Source organism: Calonectris borealis, chromosome 12 (assembly GCF_964195595.1).
Source record: "Calonectris borealis chromosome 12, bCalBor7.hap1.2, whole genome shotgun sequence".
NCBI lineage: Eukaryota > Metazoa > Chordata > Aves > Procellariiformes > Procellariidae > Calonectris > Calonectris borealis.
Genome location: NC_134323.1, coordinates 19747236 through 19769917, shown reverse-complemented (window position 1 = coordinate 19769917; position 22682 = coordinate 19747236). Strand labels below are relative to the sequence as shown.

The 22682-nt window shown below is 44.6% G+C and overlaps 1 protein-coding gene across 1 annotated transcript; it reads left to right on the top strand.

Moving 5' to 3' along the window:
• Nucleotides 1-59: 59 nt before the first annotated feature.
• On the top strand, nucleotides 60-21821 carry COTL1 (coactosin like F-actin binding protein 1). The gene is made up of 4 exons (XM_075161511.1): nucleotides 60-239; nucleotides 557-639; nucleotides 10729-10886; nucleotides 20468-21821. Exons 1-4 carry the CDS (start codon nucleotides 163-165, stop codon nucleotides 20576-20578), a joined length of 429 nt encoding a protein of 142 aa, XP_075017612.1. The 5' UTR covers nucleotides 60-162; the 3' UTR covers nucleotides 20579-21821.
• Nucleotides 21822-22682: the final 861 nt, after the last annotated feature.

Below are 22682 nucleotides of genomic sequence, written 5' to 3'. Positions count from 1 at the left end.
GGCAGCCGGCGGCGGGGCGGAGGCGGGCCGCGGGCCGCGGGCGGCAGCGGGTCGGCACTGCGCGGCGCTGCGCGGTGCGGTGCGGCAGCAGCAGCAGCGGCGGCGGCGGCGGCCCCCCCCCAGCTCCCCCCCCCCGGCGCGGCCGCCCGCCCGACCGCCCCCATGGCCACCAAAATCGACAAGGAGGCGTGCAGGGAGGCGTACAACCTCGTCAGGGACGATGCCACCGAGGTGAACTGGTAGGTGGCCCCCGGCATCTCCCGGACAGGCACCGGTGCTCTGTGATGCCCTTTCTCTCCCCGCTCCCGAAAGGGTGACTTTTACAGACCTTACTCCCCCTCTCCTCTGCCCCCCTTCCGAAAGGGTGTTTTTTTACAATATAGTCTTCCCCATCTCTTTTCCTTTCCCAAAGGCTGACTGTTAAATACATTATTCGCCTTCCCTTTCCCCCATCCCAAAGGCTGACTGCTGAATGTATTATTCCCCTTCTCTTTTCCCCTTCCCAAAGGCTGACTTTTAAATGTATTATTCCCCTTCTCTTTTCCCCTTCCCAAAGGGTGACTTTTAAATACAATGGCTCTACAATCGTCCCTGGAGACCAAGGGGTAGACTATGAAACCTTTAAAAGGAAGTGCACAGGTAAGCTCCGTCTCGATTGCTTTGACACCTTACGGTGTTTCTTGCTGCCCGGTACAAGGGGGGAAAGGACGGGAGAAAACTTGGGTCAACTGGAATTAGTGGTGCTGCTTCCCCGTGTCTGCCCTGTCCTGCATGATCGGGATTCCAGCCGCCACAGAGTGCAACTTGCTGAAGTCCATAGTTCAGCCAGTCCTTTGTCTCACCCTTAGACTTAAGGTGCTTTGGGCTTTTTTTCCCCCTTTGCACAATTTTTCATTGCTTCTTGGTCATAAACAAGATAAAACGTTTGATTAGCAACGGTCTCCTTGTTTAGCACTGCAGTTTCAAAGCATTGCTGAAGAGCAAAAAAGACTCAATTTTTGTGGCTAAAAAGATGCAGTCATACAGATCATTTTGCAATAAAATTCTTCTGTAAATTGTATTCATAGCACTAAAGTAACTGCAGTTAGAAGGCTTGCTCGGATTTTTTAAGAACATGAAATCCGAGAAGAGAGTGGTTACGCGGAAGATTGGCTCGAACAATACAGCGCTGAAAACAATCGTATATGTGGCGTTGCACAACCGCAACAGTTGCGGCTCTAGCTTTAAACGTGGCAGTTGATTGTTTGACTGTCGGTTGTAGAATATTAACAGGAGAAACAAAGCCTGGGGAAAATGAAAATAAATTGAGGAATATTTAACTTCATCTGATCTTAACTTTTGACGTGTTTTACAAAAGTGGGCTTTGATTTTTCTCAAAATAACTTCAAGGGGGCAGTTGTATAGCTTTTCCCCCTATCTTGGTTGCTATTTAACAATGCCACCAAGTGACATGAGATATGAAGCATTTGTAACTAATACTGGTCTATTACAGACAAAGCATTCCTCACTCATCTAGTTACTCTACAGTCAGGTACTATGGTTAACCTGTATTTTTAGAATTATCTATCTGTACAGCGAAGGAATTGCATATTGAGCAGTTTCTCCTTTCTCAAGGTGGGGCGAGTCCCAGAGGCATTGTAGTCAGAGTCTCACAGCTATTGAAACACCAGTGCCTGTACAAGTTGGTCTGTCAAGTCCTAGGGCTTGGCTGTATTTTACTGAGGTGGAGGGGAGAACTTCCAGTAACTTAAATGAGGGCAGGACTGGTCTGATCAGTCAATAAATATCATAGGAGAAAAATACGTTTTAGTCCTTGGAAAGCAGCCACTAAATGAAGACGGTTTAGACTGCTCTGCTACGACATTTGCAGTGGGGTTTTACTAGGATTAACACAGCTACTCTTTCCAACTGTTTCTGAGACCTTTGCAGGGAAAATTCTCAAAACCAAAAAGGATCCTCTTGTAGTTGATGTCAGAAGAGCTGATAACCCTGTACTACAAGAACTCCTTCCCAGTCAACTCTTCTTAATGGGCGATATAAGGAAAAAATCGATTACCCAGCATACGGGGAAACCCAGGGCTCAGCACTTCTGAAGTTCATGCCAATGTTATCTAAAGGGTTAGCAGTTTTATTGGGAGATCAACAGCTTCTGTATGAGTGCCATGTTCTCTGTCTCCTCTTGTGGCCAAGACAACTGAGCGTCTCCAGCGTCTCCAGACATCTGAGGCTTGCAGAGGAACCTTCCCCATTTATTTTATCTCCTTGTTTTTAAGGAGTCCATGCCTTATTTTGTCTGAACTGATTTTTAGTGTTTTGTCCGGAGTGGAACTCTCAAAACAGTTCCTATCTTCCCTCTGTAGCAAAGGGAATACTTTTATCCAGTGGCTAAGCAGGCAGAGGGGCTTTGGCAGAGAGCAGGCACCGGTTGGGCTGGGTAGGATGCGTATAACAACTAATGGAGGCACATATTGCACTTTGGAATATGGCCAGTTTTGTTTTCTTGCCATCATTTGCATGTGCCAAACCCTTATTTATAAACGGGGTATTAAAACAGACAGAGTTTAAGGAAACCTTGTTTTATACCAGCAAAGTGCCAAGCTGGCCCCAATACTGAAGCATTTTTACAGCAAAAAGGAAATTTTGCATATTTTAGGCATAAGCACGGTAAGGGAAGAGTTAAATAAAGGGCATCTGTGGGGTAGACTGCTAGCCTTTAATGTGGAGCTAAATCCCTTATAGCTGCTCCATTGCTCCCTTTCCCTCTTCCTTCTTTCCTTCTTCCTTTGCATGCACCTGGTATGGGCTGCTCCTTGGCAGACCAGGGGCAAGAGGTTGTCCTTAAACCTACCTCTGGAGGACAGTTGTTGGAGGCTTAAAGAACTAGGCAAATTCAAGTACCAGGTTCTTGGCTAAGTGCTAGAAAGGATCTTCCTCCACCCATGAATTACGGTGCAGCAGTTGGGGAAGCAAGAGATGCAAGTTTCGGTGCCTCCATCTGTGCAGCAACCCTTCGCCTGGACCACTAGACGTAGTCAGAAAACAAGGCTCGTGCCAGCAGTGAAGTTAGAGCTTTCCTTCCCATCTGGAAGAAAGGTGCCAAATGTTACTATGAAGTAGAGCTGGCTGGAATATTTCGGCTGAAACAAAGTCAGTAAAAAGAGTAGGAAGGGATGGGAAGAGCTGCTGAATATTATTCCTTCCTATTGCTACGTCTCTTCCCTCCTGGTCCACACCCCATCTCCTTCTACATTTTGCTGGAAGGGAGAAGAGCTACTATCAATGAGAACAGCTTTGGAAAACGTGATTAAAAGATTAAAAAAACTGGCATCAGAATAAACTTCCTTCCTTGTTTTGAATTCCTGTTTTGTGAAAAACACTGCCCTGAAAGCCACAAAGTGCTGCAGCTGCCTCTGGTAGAAGCTGAGCATGATTTGGTGGTTGAAGGTGAGAGCGGGAACTGGAATTGAAAACCTCAGCATCCAAAGTGTCACCAAGCCCCTCTGTCAGAGCTTGCTCTGTTCTACTTTCTGCACCGTCTATTTCAGTGCCGTTCTGAATGGCAAACATCTGTGTCCCTCGCTTTCTTTAATAACCATTCTTATTAAAAGAACCTTCGGCATGTGGTACCATATTGCTTCCCTCCAGGGCATTAAATTACAGAGCAGGCGGTGTCAGTGTGTGCTAATTCACGTGGCCCTCAGACCAAGAAGGTCTTTTGTACCAGTTTGGAAGACATTTGCCTGTGGTGGATATCCTGCCTCGTGCAACAACAGAGGTTAGGAGGGGGTTGTTGGTAGCAGGGTTGTATTTTTGCTTTTTCTTCCCCCCATACATAACCCTTTTCATGCACACCATGGCCCAACCCATTACTGATCCTGCAAACGTCCTTGGGGAATGAGAGTGGTTGAGGACAAAGGGAAAAGCAAGAAACCGAAATTGCTTGTTCTAACGGAAGTAGCAGTTCAAAAAGACCGTGTTAGAAATCAGCCCTCTGCAAACCTCCAGCAACGCTCTGTGTGGGCTGCCGTTGAAGGAACACGCAACAGACCAAGATGCTGAGCTCCTGGGGCAGTGAGCCCGTGCCCTGAGCCAGGGACTGCTGCTGCACCCGGTCTACCTTGCGTGGGTTTCATTACTCTCACTGCTCTACTCTTGGATGTGCATTGCACATCAGACCTACATGTTACGTATTGTGGGGTGGAGGCTTTTTCTTCCTAAACACTTTACTAAGCTTTGTGTACTAGCAGAAAAGTTTAAGGAACTCCGTAATCAAACGGTCATCCTTTTCCCATCCCACTCTTCGGGGACAGCAATTGCCACTCTTAAAGGAAGAAAACATGGTAAGAAAAGCTTCTTCAGTGCCCTTTTGTTCAGGGTCCCAGGATTATGCAGCAAACATAGCCTGAACCCTGGATTTTTGCATTGTAAGTCGGTGTCATGCTGTTGCTGTCAAGGTCTGTGTCAGGCCACAAGACGACTCAAACACTTTGGCTGGGAGGTAGCAGACTCTGCTTTAATCTCAAGCAGTAGCCTTCTCTGTCCTCCAAAGACCAGCACCAGGTGTGTGAACACCTCTCCTCCAGCCTATCCTAAAGTAAAGTCAAGGAGGTTGGTTTAAACTACTGGCACAGTAAAGTCCTTACATGATTAGGAGGTGGCCACTGGTGGCACTTCCTCTTGCAGTCCTGCGTAATGACCAACATACGTGACTGTATTGGCCTTTGTCTGACCCAAAGAGTCTGGAGACCAACGTTGAGGACATTAATTGTGTCAGCGTCATTAAACACACAGTGTAGACACCCCCTGTGTCTTCTGGCTAAGGACTGTTTTGGTTGGGCTTAACAGCACAGATTACCTCTGCATTAAACAAGGACTTAATTCAAGGCTTTTGATCCATTTTACTTCACAGTTACAGCTCCTGCCTCTGCAGATGGCATGGATCCAGGCGTAGCATTAATTTGGTGTTTAGTAGTACGTGCCATCAGTACGCTTTTAAAAATACAGCTGAGCTGGTGGATTTGAAGCCAGAAACAGATGAGAGTTGGAGGTTATTGTACGGAAGGATGTGAAGGCTCTTGGGTTTTTTTGTTGTTGTTTTTAATTTCAAAGTCTCATAACTAGGCTGGTGATACTGTTGCTGAGAAGAGTAGAATGACATACAACTGAGATACTGAACTAAAAGTTAAAAACATCTGCTTAAACTTTTGTGTGTCAGTAATACCTGACTGCACCAGACAGCTTGCCTCAGTTTCTGTATTACGAAGCAGCAGAGCATTGCATTGTCTCTGTCTGTGGTTTACTTTAATTTTTTTAAAGTGTGTATTCTGCCATTCAGTAACGGAGAGGTCGGAAGACTGTGTTTCCCCCCATGCCACATGTGAACAGTTTTCAATGCATCTCTGACAAAAGAAATAATGAGCCTTTTATTTGGAAAGCCCCAGTCCAGATAAATAATTGCAATGACAGCATGAAATGGGATAGTTATTCATGTGTCTGAAAAGATCAAACCAAAACCACACTGTGCATTCAGCATGAGGAAGATCTGAAAATCTTTGGTCTGAAATAAATACCCTATAAAATCATTGCTGGTTGACATAAAATATTAGGAAGAAAATATAAATAGAATTGGCTTCTAAGACAAATGCAAGCTCTTTTGGGCTTATGACAATTGTCTTATAAAGCCTGGCCTGCATATAAAATTTAGGCGCTAAGAGATCACCAAGATTATATTGGCACCTTAGGTTGTAGGAAAGATTTGTAAAAATGCACGAGGACATATAATGAGATAGGTGCTTATCTGTATTTGGCTCCATCTTAAGTTGCTAAAATGGGCTTTGTAAATCAGTCTCCTACTGCTTTTGTTTCTCCTCTGTAATGTCGTCTTGCCTGCTTTCCCTTGATATCTATTTAAAGGAAGACCTGGGGCCATGGGTGGCTTATGGGAATTTCACACTGTCTTTGCAGCGTTTCCCTGCCCCTGTGCCCTCCCTGCTGGCCGTGAAAGTCCTGCTCTTGGGAGGGTCAGCTGAAACGGCATGTGTTCGACAGCGATCTCCTGGCTGCCAGCTGGAGCTGTGGCTTAGACTGTCCCTTGCAATGGGCAGGAGGTTGTTTTAGGGAATATTCTCATTAATTTTTGTGGGAGTAACTCATCAGGTCGAGTTCTGCACTGAAATAGTAACTCTTTGCATTCAGTTTAGTTTTGTGATGCTTAATTAAAATAGCATGGCTGTGGGTCTGCATTTTACCATCCTGTGCTAGGCATAAGAGCAGGTAAAGAGCATCTTTATGCATGCCCTTTGTTTTGGGGCCTGCCTGGTCCTTACTTCTGGTTGACTAACGCAACCGTTCCTTCCCTCAGGGAAGGGGAACAAAGATTGGCTGGATCCCCTGTTTCCTCCCACTCTGCACTCCAGTACCCAGGTCAGGAGAGAGATCAATACAGGACCACTGTCACTGGGGTGGCTGCAACTCATTCTGATGAAACGCTGCTGGTGGTTTCACTGGACCAGAGAGAGCTGGAGAAGTCAGTGTGGGGTCATCCTCCCCACGCACTTGTGTCCCCAGCACCCTGTACTCATGTCAGCCACCCCAGGTTACATGGGTAGGGTTGGTGCCATGCTACAGCATGCCCTGTGGTTATGGTCCTGAGGTCAAATGTTTTGTATTTGTCTTACATGAATTAATGAACGTGTCTGCATGGTGCAAGGCAGCATTGCATCAGAGATACACGGGCTTCAACAGAGGGTTAAAGAGGGAAAAATAGTACAGTAAGAGGTAGGGAGGATTTTCTGTCTGCACTTCTAGCCATGTGACTACAGGGGTGACTGAAGAGGTGGAAAATTGACAAATTAATCTAAAATGAATCCAACTGAAACAAGCAAAATAAATCCTTCATGAAACCTGTCACGTGCCATCAGTAATTCATTGTGGGACAGAACACAAAAGCAGATCATTCCATCAGCTGCCTTGCTGTATGTGACCTTGATTTAGCAGGCAGGTGAGGCTGGGAGCGGTGGCCTTATCTTGGCATGTCTCTGGCTTGGCCATTCAGAGCTGTAAGACTAAGAACCGTGAAGCTTTTGACAGTGTATTTCTTTCCTGCAGCTATTATCTTTTACTGATGAGTCAGTGCATTTTAATCTAATGGGGAATTTTTTAGTATACAGCTGAACCAAAGGGTTTGAGTGGATGAAAAAGAGGAGAATACAATCAAGGAAATCTCTGCAGCTTGGCATCGAGCTTTGTTGACAGCCAAGGGCAGCTTAATCAGTATATTTGGAAAATCCTGACTACTGATAAGTAAGGGGTTTGGAGAAAAATACTAAGTGATGCTCATTAAGGCATTCATTGTACTTTTCATTGTTTGTATAGCCCTATTGTCTTGCTGTACAATGGTAGTTAAAGGAGTAGCGATATTAGTAGGAATTAACGTTGTTAATTTCTGCTGTTTGTAACTTCTGAGATCTTCTCAAATAAAGCTGCTGTTTCCATTCTACCCAGATCTATTATTTGCTTCTCCCTGCCCTGAAATTCCTGGCTTAGTGACTAGGAAGGTGGTTGCATAGAGCTTGGCAGGATTTCCTCAGAAAGAGGAAATCCACTGTCTTTCTATGATTTGTTATACTCCCCTACAGACCCACCAATTCCTGAAACCACTATAAGTGGTTTTGTGTGAAAAAGGGGGGTGTGGGGTGGTGGATATTAATGCCTTGAGATTTCTAAGGGAGTTGGCACTGATGGCATTGATGACTTCCAGCGCTGAGGTGATCTAGTAGGGTAGAACCGCTTAACTGTGAAAGAGGAAATCTGGGAGTATAAAAGAACTTGTGTTTTGATCCCGTTATCACTCTGAACATGCTTCAGACTAATTGTGAAACTCAACCACTTCTGCTCAGGGATTTTGACCTGCAGTTGGAGGGGCACATGCCCAAGCTGAACTAGTGCTAAAAATCTCCACATCTGTCCCTGTTGCCCTTTTAGGGAAGACATGTTAATTGCTAAGGGTTCCAATTCACATGCCCTCTTGGCTTTATCTGCAGCTGCTGAAATGCTCCTCAGCTGCTGCAATTCACAGACTGGCACATCAAGTCAAAGCATCACGTATTGGTAGTTTATATTAAATTCACTGGACTGAAAACTGGCAGCTGAAGAGCCTGTTCTGCCTACTGTGGGGATACAACCTCCATGGGCAGGCAGGAGGAGAAAGCACGCAGCTCGGGTGTAACCTTTTCAAGCCCCCACAGGTAAACCTGCCCCAGGTAAATTCTGCCCAAGATAGTGACTCAGAGCCCCACATCTAACCTCAATTGCTCATTAAACTTATTGGGACTTAAAATGATGAAGTAAGAGTTGCTCATAGTCGCTGAGTAGTAGGTGATCTAACAGATAAAAGCCCACGTGGAATTGCTGGGTTTGGCTCTCTTCGGTGCCACTGATCAAGCTGCTTTCAGACAGGACGGGAAAGCACAGACTCTTCTGCTGAGAAGCAAGTCCTGCTGCTGCCAGTGATCTGTGGGTTCATGTCAAATTAAAGTTCATGCTGACAGATAAATTCCTTCAACCTCCTTTCTACATTGCTATGAAAAAGCACTGCGGAAAAACTTGGAATTCTTCACATTCATTATATTTTTGCATTATCTTTATTATAAAGGGGCATATTCCAAAGCAGTCTTCAGGATCTGTAACAGCCTTTGGTAGAAGGGGATGAAAAACCTACATACTCAAGGTGGAAAGTGATGGGTCCATGGGAAGGGCTGTGACACGGTTACAGTATAGTAGGGGCCAGGACTTGATGACATTAAAGTGCCTTCAGCACTGTGTTCCCATAGGAACCACAGTACAATTCTTAGCAGAGCGTGGCCTCCTTTACTGTCAGATCTGGGAAAGCAAGGTTTTTTCATAGAACTGTTAATAGTAACGTTAGGGGATTTACTGTCTCTCTTCACCTTGGGTATTTCCTGGCTGTCGGTTCATTTATGGTTCTAATCAATCTTTGGAAGAGGATTTACTGTCAGAAACAGGAGTCTCTCCGTGCGTTTCTTGTACTTGCCAGTAATAGGGTATCTGAGAGAGAAGTTTTGTTTCCCTGCACTGTCAATACACAACTCTTACTCTCCTTCCAAAGATCCATCTGGATTTTTCTTTTTGAAAATAAATTTTGAAATCTTAAGAGGAGTTTGTTTTAAACACTGTACTGGCTCACACACACCCCTACATACATTTTCCAGTTTTCCCCAGTAGTCCTCTGTCAGTGGCAAAAAAGTACATAGAGAACAAAATAGGGAGAGCATAGGTGGGGTTTTTTCAGACTTAAAAAACATCTTATCTTATAACAAGGGGAAGTTGTCTTTACTCACACTTTGGCAAAACAAAGTGTTAAAGAAGCTCTGAGATCTGTCAGCTTTCAGAGAACATCCCACTTTTTTTGCATTGATTTCTAGCAGCTTATTTTCTGGGGATGAGCAATTTAGAGCTGCTTCTCCCCTATCCCCAGAGCTCCTGGGGCTGTTCATGTCTGACTGTTCATGGAGCATGCTGTAACGGATCCAAGGATGGGGATGTTGGCAAACATTACTACACCTGGAGCCTGCATTGTCACCTGGCAGTAGTCAAGACAGCAAATAACTATAAAACATGTTGAACTGGTCACAACAAGTGTAACCAGGATTAACATGATTCTTTTCAAAGAGCAAGTTTGTTCTTCTATTTTGAGTCATCTCATTTCATTTAAAAGGTCTTGAGTGACCTACAACAGATGAAGTAGCTATGATTAGGTATTTTCCACAGTTGCACAACTGTCCATCTGCTCTGCTTTTCTGCACAATCCTGGTTGAAGGCTCCAGTATTGTGCATGCCACCAAGGCGGGGGATATGAGTGGATCGTATCACACGCTTTCTAAGTGCCTGTGATCATGAAGGTGTCCAACTGCCTCTGTTGATGAGTCACCCTGCAATGAAGGAACGAACTCTTCAAGACAAGGAGTTTACAAGGTTTTTACACATATGGCCAGACTAAATAATTCTAGTCTGGCGTGATATAGCAGAAACCAGTTATGAAACAAAGATCAGAACAGTTTTAAAATCCAAGGCCTTTGGAAGGAGTAGAAAAGCACATCTGGGGAAGTAATCTGGAAGGAAGATTTTCCTTTTGCTCCTCCTTCTCCCTTCCTTCTTGTAAACTCATACCACAAGTGAGCCAGAAATGTTGCTGAAGGGAAGGAGAGGAAAGGATCAGATTAGCACAATGGCCAGTTTCTGGGTATATGTTATAAAATGTGACCCTAATCCTGCTATCCTGTAAGAAAGAGACGCTGGGAAATCACTTTCTTCCCTTCGTGACCAGTGACCTGCAGATGAATGATCTGGCTGAATGTAACTGGGGTTAGCTCTCTGCTCTTGAGCTGCCTGTTGACTGTATTTTAGCCATTTCCAAACTCACTAGCAGCACACTAATGTGGCGTGGGGTGGCTGGCACAGCCAAATTCCTCCCAGTAACTCAGAGCACCCCAGGAAGAGGCAGACCTACCACTGGCGAAGTGCACCTTGCAAGCGAAGGGCATGTGGGCAGAGCCCCTGTATTGCCCTGTTAATCCAGAACGATGCTATTGTAGCACAGGATCAGTGCCTTGGTCTTTAAGTTGAGAGCAATAGTCTCACCCTGGAAAATGGCAAGGCAGGGATGTTTCTGATTTCAGTCGCTTTACCCTTGTTGCTTTGTCTCTCCAGATGATGTTCGATTGTTTGGCTTTGTCCGATTCACCACTGGCGATGCCATGAGCAAGCGAGTCAAGTTTGCCCTCATCACTTGGATTGGAGAGGATGTCAGTGGCCTGCAGAGAGCCAAAACTGGGACCGACAAGACTCTGGTCAAAGAAGTAGTACAGGTAACCTCTTCCTTCTGCTTGTAACCGTCAGTTCTTATTGCTTTTAGCTCTACAAACACCAGCAGGAGGTAAAAGAGGGGGAAGGGCTGGATCATCCTTCAACTTAGTAGTTAATCCTTTAAAAAGAAGACGGTTTCCTATTGCCTATCTTCCTACTAGGAAGACTTAACATCTGCCCTTTGAGCACTCGGGCATAAAGAAGCACCTTTGAGCTTAAGGCTGTCTTAACTATTTCATGAAGAGGGAATATATGCATTCCCCTCCTTGTCACCATTAAGATGTTTCCCATTTCCTTCCTTGATATGGAAATAACATAATACTGAATGGTAGAGAACAAGGCATTATTAAGTTAAGCAGGTAAAATTAAACAGAAAAACCCACACCCTTGTTTAAACTTTTCTCTTGAGGCCTTTTGTCTCAGCACAATAAATTTGTGGACCTAATCAACTAAAGTCTGAAGTCCCTATCAGTACAAATTAACTAACAGCTCTTAATAGCTAACCAGATTTCAATAGTCTTCTGTTTGGCTTTGGGCGTATCAGGGAAAAAGCGAAATGTGCTTAGTACACACCTTGGAAGGGGTTCACCTGAATTTGCCTGCCCCAACTGTGTTTATCATGTAACTCCGTCAAGGCCTCCCAGGGCACTCTAAGCCGGGCTCGCTCTGTTGGGCTCCAAGCTCAGTCCAAGCGAGTGAAAACAAGCAACAGCTGTGAGAGAAGTGAATTGTGGAAGGCTGCAAAGAACGGCTGCCAAAAAGCTGACTTAAATGGAGAAGATGCTAACATTTAGCATGTTTCCTCCAAAGAATTATTTAAAGCAAGATTAGCTCTTTCAACTAAACCTAGGGCCAGCTCTCCAATGCCTGAGAAGTGGTCTTTCTTACGCGCTTGGAGAACAGGCTGACCATTGAAATAATGCCCCTCAATAATTGTGTTCTTGCCTATGTAAAGACATCTTCCAATAGGGCAGTATGAAGGATGAGAATGAAGTCCTTCTCAATTTATTGGTAGTTTGTATGATACAAAAGATTATGTTAGGTAAGAAGCATGAAGAATATAATAAATTCATATCCTTCCAGAAGATAAGCACTGGTGTTAAATCTTTCAAAATGACAACTACACAGAGGGTCCATTCTGAATAGAAACTTCTGTAATAACACCTGAGAGATAGGAAAGCAAACCTCTGTTCGTGTGAAGCAGCTGAAACTGTAATTGTAGCTGAAGATGAAATTGTACAGTACTAATGAATGATTCATATAAGAGTTACGAAGCCCAAGATTTTTTTAAAAATACGTTTAGGCAATTTATTCCTGTTGAGTTGAATAGCATTCCTGAATGCTGTTCTAAGATCTGTCCCTCAGGTCTGTTACATATAATTTGCAATTTCACATGTTTCATCTTTGATTAGTCGTCTGTATGAGTTAATAATCTGGTGGAACATTAACCATTGTTGGCTGTTACTTAAAAGCTTTCATATTCCAATTAATCTGTACTAAAATATGAAAACAATACAACTCGTGCTTGATACACTTTTATTGAGCAACCATGTCTATAACCCACTCCAAAGCATTTCTGAATCTAATGTCAATGGTGATCTCCTTGACAACTATTTTGAATAGTTCTACATGTGCAACCAAATCCCTCTGAGGGGAGTGGGATAAAAGCAGAACTATTTTCTTCTTTTTATGCATGTAACCTTGAAGATAATCTGTCAAAACAAAAGAGAACAAGAAAGTCCAACTGAAATTTAGTGGAGAGAATTTATCCCAGAACTATTTCACTCTTACTAGTTCTCTTGACCTTCAAGTACATTCCGAGTCACCCCACTGCTGCTGATTTTTACAGAGATTATTTGAGATGTAAGTTATACATAGAAAAGAACAGCTGGTTGTTTGCTGTAATGCTAAGCTACAAACCTGACTCAGTGTTGGTTCATCATTTGGAATTAGTACCCTAAAGTAGGATTTTTTTTCTTTACAAACCCTGAAGACAATCTAGGCTATTGATGCAGTTTGGCTCTGTGTAGTTTTAATTGCATGCATGGCCCATAGGTGCACTTATCCTATGCGACATGGCTCTCCTTCCAAGGAAGTGTGGCACAAGGAGGCTTTTTGTACAGCAGATAACAGCTTTGATTTTGTGGCCTATGGAAGTGATTGGTTGGGATTCCAGAACAACAGCTCTTCAGTCTGAGAAGCTCTCGGTAAAACTTGAAGGGCTCTCACTATCTTGTAATATTTGCAAAAGCTAACTGTGGCTCTTTATTTAAGACCAAAGCTCCGGTGTGATGGGAGGCCTGCTTTATATTCTCTGCTACGTTGTAGATGCATTGATGAGCTATGGTTGAGCTCTGCTCAAAGCTGAACAAATGCCAGTAAATGTTGTTCTTCCACCGAGACACTCAAAGTGAAAGACAGTCAGCTTGAATACCGCCTAGCAAGCAAAACCCACCATGTTGCATCTGTAGAATAAAGTGTTCACACATGCTGATTATTAACGGTCTCCTAGAAGCACCTGCCATAAGGAAAATGTGCTTGAAGAGTAGATTATGGGCTTGTGAACAAAAGGATGAAATATTATAAAGCGAGGAGAGGAACTGGGTTGCCCTCGCTTTTGTATTCCTCCCTTGGAAGGGGGAGCAGGTGCTGTGAAGTCTATAGGGAGGTGGCTTGGGAAGCAATGCTGATAGTCAGCGGAGGAGGTTGCCAGAAAATCTCTCGGGAAGAAAGGACAATTGATTTTTAGCTGTAATAACTGTAAAATTACAGGGATGGATCTCATCTGGCGCAAGTAGCCGTAGTTCTCTTGGTCTGTACTAGCTGAGAATCAGGTCTTCTTGCTTATTTGGGACTATCCATATTACCTCTTTAATGTTGTTGGAAAATTTATTTTGCATTGTAGGAAAATGCATTTTGCATTTAGTAGCTTTTTTTCACAGCCATTTATTTTCCATCCTTTCCTCTTTACCTCAGCTGGAAATCTTGGATCAAGCCCGTGACCTGGTCCAAGTAGTTCAGCTGAGAGCAGGTTAGAAGTAAGGCCAGGATAAGGAACAAGTATTTATCTATATCTTCTTAAGGGTATAGCTAAGTACTAATGTGCGGAGACTTTCCTGTGTAAATGGAGACATGGAGTAAGATGATGCAGTATCCCATCTTTTCTCCACTGAGCTTCTGTCTAGGCCAAGGACAGACCTAGGGGTGAGGGGTAGCACACAACACCCCATGCTTTGCAGGCTGTTGTTTAAGATGTTTGGGAGTTCATTTCTGGTGTACAGTCTAAACCTAGAATGATCTAAACTTAACAGCTGAGGAACTTCATGAAACAGTAAGCCAGGATGACTTAAACTACAAGACTGCATCTATTTTGTCATCAGCAGTAGTGTGCCTCACCTTGTGCACACGGGTGAACTGGCAGATGCTTACAGTGAGCCACGCATGCAGCAGACCCCAGCACTTGTGTCCTCTGCACAGCTGCAGTTTGATCGCTGTGCGCCAGTAGTTGTCATGCCAAGGTTGTACCCAGCTGCCAGTAGATACCAGCTGAACGGAAAGGCTTTGGGCATATTTTCTACTTGGATAAAAAGGAGATCAGCCAAAGCTGGTCTTAAACTCATGTTTTATGTCCCTGGCAGTAAGGATGGTTCTGCCTTTTACCTCTTTTATATGCACAAGCTGTGGCTCATTCAGCCTTAGTACAAATCCATCCAGGAGACTCTCTGCTCTGAGGGATGTTGTTTTGACCTCTTTTATTCCAGAGGCCTAGGACAAACAGGTCGGTCAGCTTAAGCCCAGAAATCAAGGCTATTGTAAGCTGCTTGTCATGGCTAGGAACAGCTGCCAGCATGAGGTTCAGTTCAGCCATAAAAATTCCTGCAAGGTGAAACCTGGCAGCTCTGGGTTTTAAGTACAGGAGCTTCAGGCCTTCCAGTAAATAGTCCCGTTCACCTTGAGGAGAGGCAGAGAGATGATGTTTCGGTGTTTTTCTTCGAGTAAGGACAAGCCCAGGCACAACAGGAGTGGCAACCAGTGCTAAAGTGGTCCAGTTTTAATGTAAATGCTGAAGAACTGAAAACAGGACTTGGTTTCCCTCCGAGTGTTGCTTCCTCTCTGTGAACTTCTTGCCCTTCATGACTGCATTTCCTGCCAGGAGATTTTAACCCTTCATTAGGCAGCGTGGAGGTCTTTTTCCTGGCAGGACTGAATTTCCCTGCAGGGCTGTCTCGGCAACGGGACTGCTCAACCTTTGCCGGTTTGTCTTATTTTCCATGAATTTTGACTCTTCTCTGTTTTCTTCAGCACTCCTGCCCCCACAAAGTCATGTGCCTAAATCATATTCAGGGTGAAACAGCTCTCTTTCTGTGAGCAAATATTCCTGGCATTTTATTCATTATTATTTTTGGTGAGGAATTTGCCTGGCTTTAGTGATGTCAACAAGTTTACTGAGTTCCTGCTTTGGAGCTCATGGCCAGATCTTTTTTTGTTCACCTTTCTCTTCTCCTCTGGATTCCTCACTGCATTGATGCTGGTACCTCATGAGGGAGGACCCACTTCTGGGGTTACTGCCCCTGGTCTTGGGACAGATACAACACATATAACTCCATATATGTACATTAGGTTTTTCATTTTAGTACAGTGGCCTAAACAGAAGATGGTTTAATAGCTTTGTTAGAGGCAGTCAGAAAATCAAACTCATACGGTAACGGCTATGTCACGGTGGCTTTGAGACAGTCTTTCTCAGGAGGGTGAGTAAGATCCTGCTGGGAAGGCAAACAGAATTGTTCTTTTTGACTGTTTTTCCTATTCTGATTTACTGTAATGACCATACCAGATGGATATGGATTTACAAGAACTCCTAGTCCTAGTCTAGAGAAAGTGGTAACTTTATAAGTAACTTCTTCAGGCCAGAATAAGCAGCTTCTCATCACCCCACATCTGACACACAGCCCTGTGACTTTTCCAGTGGGATGCAGCACAGATAGGAAGAATTTGCAGATCAGCTGAAATGTAGTTCCCATTGCTGAGAGATGTGTTTGCCAGAGGTTTGGGCTGGCGTCTCCCAGTGGCTGGAACTGGTCCATGTAAAAATTGGCAAAGAGTAAATTTGAAGAGAGGGTTTTTGCTGATAGTTTGGACTCCCACAGCTGATCACAGGACCAGGATTGGTGTAGCCAGAGTCGAGTAGAGGGCAGTGGTACTGTATTGCTATGGGCGCTTGTCAGTTTATAGCTCTCATTGTACTCAGAGAAGCCCTGCTAGAACATACCTCTGCTGCAAACTTAGGACATTGTCCTTTCTTCCCCATGACCCCAGGTCTAGGACTCATACCATGGAGGAAAAGAAACATGGGAGATGTCACCTCCTCTGTACTGCATCTGCACCGACAACAAGATGACCGGTGGATGGAAATGGTGACATTAAGCACAGTGGAACTGAGGGTTTTGAACATCAGTGGAGGCTGCTGCAAGCCCCAATGTAATAAAAAAAGCAAGAAGCTGCTCAACTACCTGGCACCGTCCCTAGCTGCTAAGAACCCAAGTGTCTGTAGACGATAGAAGGATTTTCCTTTTGGCTTCAGGCCTACCCATGCTGGGATTTATAAGGGCCTCTGCAGACCTTTTTGGTACAGTATCTGCACCAGACAGATTTTCCCTTGGCCAGCTTAGGGAAATTTTATGGCCCCATATGCTAAACATTCAGGGCCTGGAATAGGAAGAAAATCTACTCCACCCTTTTTTTCCCCCCATAAAGTTGTCTGGAAGAGAAAGGCTGGACTGAACATGCTGTACAAATTTCATGCTTCCCAGGGAGAGATGCAGGCTCACTTTTTGCAACCTGACCTGCATGGTTGGAACCCTTTCTCTCTGTAGTGTCTCATGGAGGTTGACACAGGGGATTGGACTGCAAAATTGTGAACCTCTGCTACTCAGGCACGATGTGAAGCACGTGCTAGATAGGTGTATTGAAGAACCATGAGTAAACCTTACTTTTTACGTGGTGTTCAATGATTTGAGAGGCAAAGCAAAGAGACTGGTTACTGGTGTGTCGTGAGAATGATAAAGATAAATGGCATCATTGTCTTTGTTATCTGTAGGCTGCTGGTGACTCGGGTGAATACAAAGGCTAGAATTCACTCGCAGGGCTTGCTGCGGTTGTAAAAAGCTTGGGGATAGGGGGAGGAGAAGAGAAAAGGAAGTGGAGGATGTAAGATGGAGATGCATGTCAGCAAAGCGAGGGCTCAAGCATCAGAGTTATGCACTGTGCCTTAGGCGGCTATAACTTCTGCAAATTCTCTTGAAAGGCATTAGATATCGGTATGTGTGAGAGAAGAGAAAGCAGGGACTTCCCCCACCCCAGTCTCTTAAGGGCAGAAAGAAAATCTGGTGGCAGAGCAGAAATCTGTTGGCATTGCTGTCAGCCTCTTGAAGCTAGGATTTTTCCTGCTGCTTTGCAGGAGCCCGTTTGCTATGACCAGTTATTTATAATTGCAGATGACAGTCATGCTAAATAAGGACCATTGCCTGGTCTAGCTAACATCAGATCCAATTAAATCGGTTGGGAGTAGTTTTACATTCTGGCAGTTTCAGTGGGGACAAAAAAAGAGTGAACTCTGGATAAGATGGCCCTCGGCTGAAAAGTGCTGCTGTTGATCCTGGGTGCCCAATCCCCTGATCTGAGAGCCAGAGTCTCTCCTGTCTTCCTGCCTTGATGACAGAAGAGGCAGTTTCAACTGTCTTTAAAATACTTATATGCCTCCCTTCACCTTATGATTTGCACTACGAACAAAAGCTCAACCCCAAAGAGCTGAAACAGTGAATTCAGAGTGATGAGGGAGGCTCAAGGGTCAAGAAGGATATTGAAATCAGGAGTTCCACACAGCAAACTCACCGGAAGCATCTTCTCTCCTTGGGGCCAGGCTTGATGAGACATCGTGGTGCGTAAGAGCTGGTGCGAAGAACCGAAGAAGTCCCTGACAGCACCTGCCAGCAGAAAGGAATAAAGCAAAGAGTTATTAATAGCAGTGACCCAGATTGCACTCCGAGGGCACAAATCTGGCACAAGGTAGCCCAGTCAGCTAAGAGGATATTTAAGAGTGGCTGGGAACATAACCCATCTGGCCACTGCCAGGGGGAGAGCGTTCAAAGCTTGCAAGGTGTCTCGGTGGCATTGGCATGAAATAGTGGCTGGTGCCCACAGATCATCACCCAGGAATCATCTGGATAACTGTCTAGTTGAGAAGACATTTGAGTAATTATAATTACTTTGTGGTACATATAATTTAGTTCCCCTCTGTTCATGCCTGAGTGCACTTGCAGTTCTAATTTCAGAATCAGCTGGATTCTGCAGAGTGGGCATTGAAGGAAACCTTCCCCGCATTTATAAAATACACACACTTTTCATGGAATACCTCTCAGAAATGATTTTATGGGCCTGCCTCAGTTCTCACTGAAGTCAGGGCAAAGACTAGCACTGAAGTTGGGTAGTCCTGGATAATCTGCTGCCTGAGTTGAGGAAAATTTGTTAAACCTGTTAGCACGTAGAAAAGAAATTGAAAAGGCTCAGCTCAAAAATCATGTAGGTAGCACACCTCAGTAAGCATCACGTAGTTGAAAATCATTTGTTTGGTCTTAGCAAGAGCTGAGCTTTGCAGAGATCTCACACACAGGAGATCTCGAAGTAGGACACTTGTGAGCATGACCAAATCTGATGTTTTGGGCAGTTTGCCTCTTCATTTCCCATCTCAAAAAAAGGATTTTTTTCTCTAAATAAACAATTTCTTTCCCATTTTCCCTGAACTCTGCTAAGACATGGATGAGTGCCTGTAATGTCTGTCTGTCCTCACACCAGAAAAGCTGACCATTGAAGCGTGGAGCAAAATGGTGCTGTGAAGCAGTTGTTATTTCTTAGGACTTTGTCTAGCTGCTGATCAACTAAAGCAGAACAGACAAGGCTTCTCGTAGCTGCTACAAGCTTCCCCCCGCCCCCAAGCACTCTTAGGTAGCGAGGATTTCCTACAGTGTGAAATGGGATCAGCCGCAGCCTGGGAGACTGGCATGGGGGAGGGAGCTGTTTTGCTCTCCCTTCCATTTCTTCCGCCGCATGAAAGAGGTGCTGAGGCTCTTTCAAGCTGAATCCTTCTCCACCCCCTCCTTTACCCGACTCTGATCCCAAACTGAGACCCTTGAGACGCTGCCAAATAAAGAGCTCTCCCATGGCTTAGAGTCTGAAACCAATTAGGAACCCCCCCTCCACGGTTGTGCCGGGGCTGTTCCAGCGCCGGGGAGACCCAGACAAGATGACTGCTTCTCTCTCAAAGCATCGCCTCATTTTCCCAGGCAGCCTCCATCACCTTCTGGGAAGCTTGCTGCCCAGGGAGCCAGGCATTGCAGCTTTCCTGAGACATTGCAGCAGGGCTGTTGGGATTTTAATTCTTTTTTTTTGTCGTCAGTTTGTCTCTGGTCCTGCAGAGTGCAATGAATGCTTGTGCTTTTCATGCTGTCTAAAACCTCTGTGGGTTGGGGGGAAGGGAAAGACACATGCAGTGTTTTCAGTTGTGGTTAGGAAGAGAAGGAAAATCCTAAAGCAAGAAGCAAATGTGCATGTTTGCTGAAATACCTGTGCACACACAGGCATGCCACCCTTGATACGAGGCAGGAGGGACAGCCCCCACAAAGGAACAAATCCCTGACTGTAGTGACACTGCCGTGACAAGTGCCCTAAAGGCACCGTGGGATCCATTCACAGCGATCTGTTCTGAGAAAGGTTTTCTCTGTTCACAACCTCACATCACGGCATGCTGCCTGGGGCTTGCCCAGCTCCCATAAGTTGCAAAGAGCATTCAAGCAGCTGGATAGCTGCCTGCAGTACACAAGTGTATTAATAAAGCTTGTCCTTAAAGGTCACTTTGGATCATTAGACCACAGAGCATAGTGGAGCCTATTAACAACACCAGCGGCCTGTCTAGTACAGTATCTCTCTTTTGGCCATGATGTGTATTAGATAGTTGAGAGGAGGAGTCAGTAAATCTACTGAAGTAGACTTAGTTGCCCCTGGTACCATCTGCGTGTTGCTCAATCTTTAACCGAAGCATCCTCCCGTCAGCTGGTGGGGTGCGGTACTGTAGTGTACTGTAGTGTAGCACTGTTCTCCTTGTTTTGGGAGAAGGGCTCCTAAAAAGGACCAGGGCAGAGACAGGATTAGTGACTTGCCGAAGATTATGCTGAGGGTCTGTGGCAGTTAGGAGGTCAACAATTTTGAGCTTTTTAGTTTTCGTACTACTTAGGAAACTTGACCTAACCTAGCCTGTGCATTTATCACTAGGAAGACTTGTTGCATAGGGCAGGATTGGGTCTTGTATCCGGTGACTGTAGAAGTAGAAGCATAAAATTTCTCCAGGTTAAGTCTTGGGTTTTGCTATCACTAGTCTTCTCTCTCATCCACAGCTTTCTATTTATCATCCCTACCACAGTAGAGAAGGGTATACGGCTGATACAGCCATGGAAGCTGGGTAACACTTCTTTATTCAGGTACTTGGACAAGTATCCCCTTTTTTAACAGGCTTTTTCTTTGTCTCTTGCAGAACTTTGCCAAAGAATTTGTGATCAGTGACCACAAAGAGCTGGATGAGGATTATATCAAGAATGAGCTAAAGAAAGCAGGGGGGGCTAATTATGATGCACAGACTGAGTAAACGCACGAACCTCCTGGCACCATCACCTGGATCTCAAAGGGAGGGGAAAGGCACAACAAACTAACACAACTGAGAGATGAGGCAACTGAAATCCCCAGCTTTCTGTGTGTGCACCTAAGAACTCCCTTCCTTTGCATACAGCGGACTTTTATTTTCCATTCCACCTCATGAAACATCTCTCTCTGGGGTTCTGGGTTTTTTTTTCCCCCCCATTTTTTTACTCATAACTCTGTCCATGTTCTCGCATCTGTGGAATTTAGGTTTGGCTCTGCTTTGGTCCTATTCAGCACTGTGTTCGTAGAGGCTTGCCATTGTGTCCTTCTTTGTATGCATGCATGTCTGTGTGTTTTAGTTGGGCTCAACCTGGTCTCTGAGGGGAGCAAGTTTTGGGGGAGTTCTGAACATCGATTATTTTAATTTTTTTTTTAATTTGTTCTCACTGATATTCTTGGGAATAATATTTTTTGCTATTCTAGGCTCAGATCAACTTGAGTTGACTTCACTCAAACTTTAAATTGTCTAAGCTTAAATGTCCAGCTGAGATGTTATCTAACAGCTTAAAAAACAAACAAACAAAAAAATTCTTCAACTCTTAATAAATGGTAATAAATTTGCCTTAAACATTGCTTGACAGTTGCTATGCTATGTGCTGCATCTCTACCCCTCCCTCTTAAAAATAAGATCCAGCATGATCCGAATGTGGAGGTTTTGTTGTTTTTTGGAGGTATCATGACACAGTAAAGTGAGGGGCTTAGAAATGTCTGGACACTTGTTCACTATTTTGTGTACATTGGTCTCTGGGTTTGTATTTGACTTTCCTAACGCTGGGGCTCAGGAAGTGAAACTGAAATGCATAGATTTTCTTTTTAAATGATGTCTGCAAAAATAGCAGCCGCTGAATCCTAGCAGCCTTCTCTGCCCATCGTTTTTTGCAGTTAAACACAACATCTTCAGTTATTTGGGGCCTTCAGGCAGTGAACCATCCTGCAGCAGTGACCGAGGGATGGAGCAGGGCAGCTCTGTCTCAGTCGGGATGAAACATTCAACAGCAGAGGCTCAGAGATAACCTGGGCACAGTTTGTTTGGTACCAAACTGTTGGTTTGGGGGGCTTCTTTGTATGGCTTTTTTTTCCCATCAAAGGTAATTGTCCCCAGAATTATGTGTAGGGGGAAACTGTGTTGTACTGGGGCTTGGGAGTCAGCGCTATAAACCCATTACAGAAATAAATGTTTTTCAAGAACAGTTCTCAGCGACTCTGTTGTTCTTTTACCTTCCCTGCAACAACAAGCCTATATTTAGGAGGTCTCTTAATCCTGGGTGTAAGGCTTTGAGCTCTTGCAATCTTGGGGCTATGAGGAGAATTAAACGCCTGCTTAAATGTAAAATGATCTCAGTGCCTGCAGCCTTTGTCTGCTCGTCTCCGCTCTGAAAGGCGGAGGTGACCACAGTGCATCTGACACACTTTTTGTTCAGCAGCTCTACATCTAAATTTCCAGCGCCAAAATGCCAAGTGGGAATTGTAATTAGGTCAAAGAGAATTTCACACCCACGTAAAATAAGTGTAGAGAGGTCAGGAATAGATTTGGGAGCAAGAACGACACTTTCAGAGTGAAGTTTTGCGGCTTCCTGCACAGGGTTACATGGGGCGTTACAATTCTGGAGTGAATTTACTAAAACTTGCCCTGAAAGAAGGAAAATGATTATTTTTTACAGTAGGGACTGACAGTAGGGACAGGCATAACTAACAGGAAAGAGCTTTGCGGAGAGCTTGCGATGCTCTGAGGCTTTGCCTTACCAGTTCAGTGACCACGACAAACTTCTATTTGACAGCTTGTGGGGTACTGAGATAACAGTCTCAGTCTGGTATTGAAGCCTGGCAGCAGTATCACAATAAATTCATCAGCACCAGCGGTGGTATGGGGTTTGATGCACTGCTCAAGAAAGAGCTCAGCACAGAGGCAAAACAGCTTGCTCAGCTGCTCAAAGGCATCTCAGCAAGATTCAGCTACCATCACCCTGGTTGCTTTGCTATCCTCAGTCAGCATATGCCTCCCACAGAGTATTTTTCTAGACTTTCTAAATATTTGTCTCCTCCAGGTAACT

What these genes read in the sequence shown, in the direction of transcription:
- COTL1 (XM_075161511.1), top strand. Translation starts at nt 163, where the DNA reads ATGGCCACCAAAATCGACAAGGAGGCGTGCAGGGAGGCGTACAACCTC. An exon ending in CTTTAAAAGGAAGTGCACAG is followed by an intron (nt 640 to 10,728) that starts GTAAGCTCCGTC and finishes TTGTCTCTCCAG; the next exon opens with ATGATGTTCGATTGTTTGGC. An exon ending in TGGTCAAAGAAGTAGTACAG is followed by an intron (nt 10,887 to 20,467) that starts GTAACCTCTTCC and finishes TGTCTCTTGCAG; the next exon opens with AACTTTGCCAAAGAATTTGT.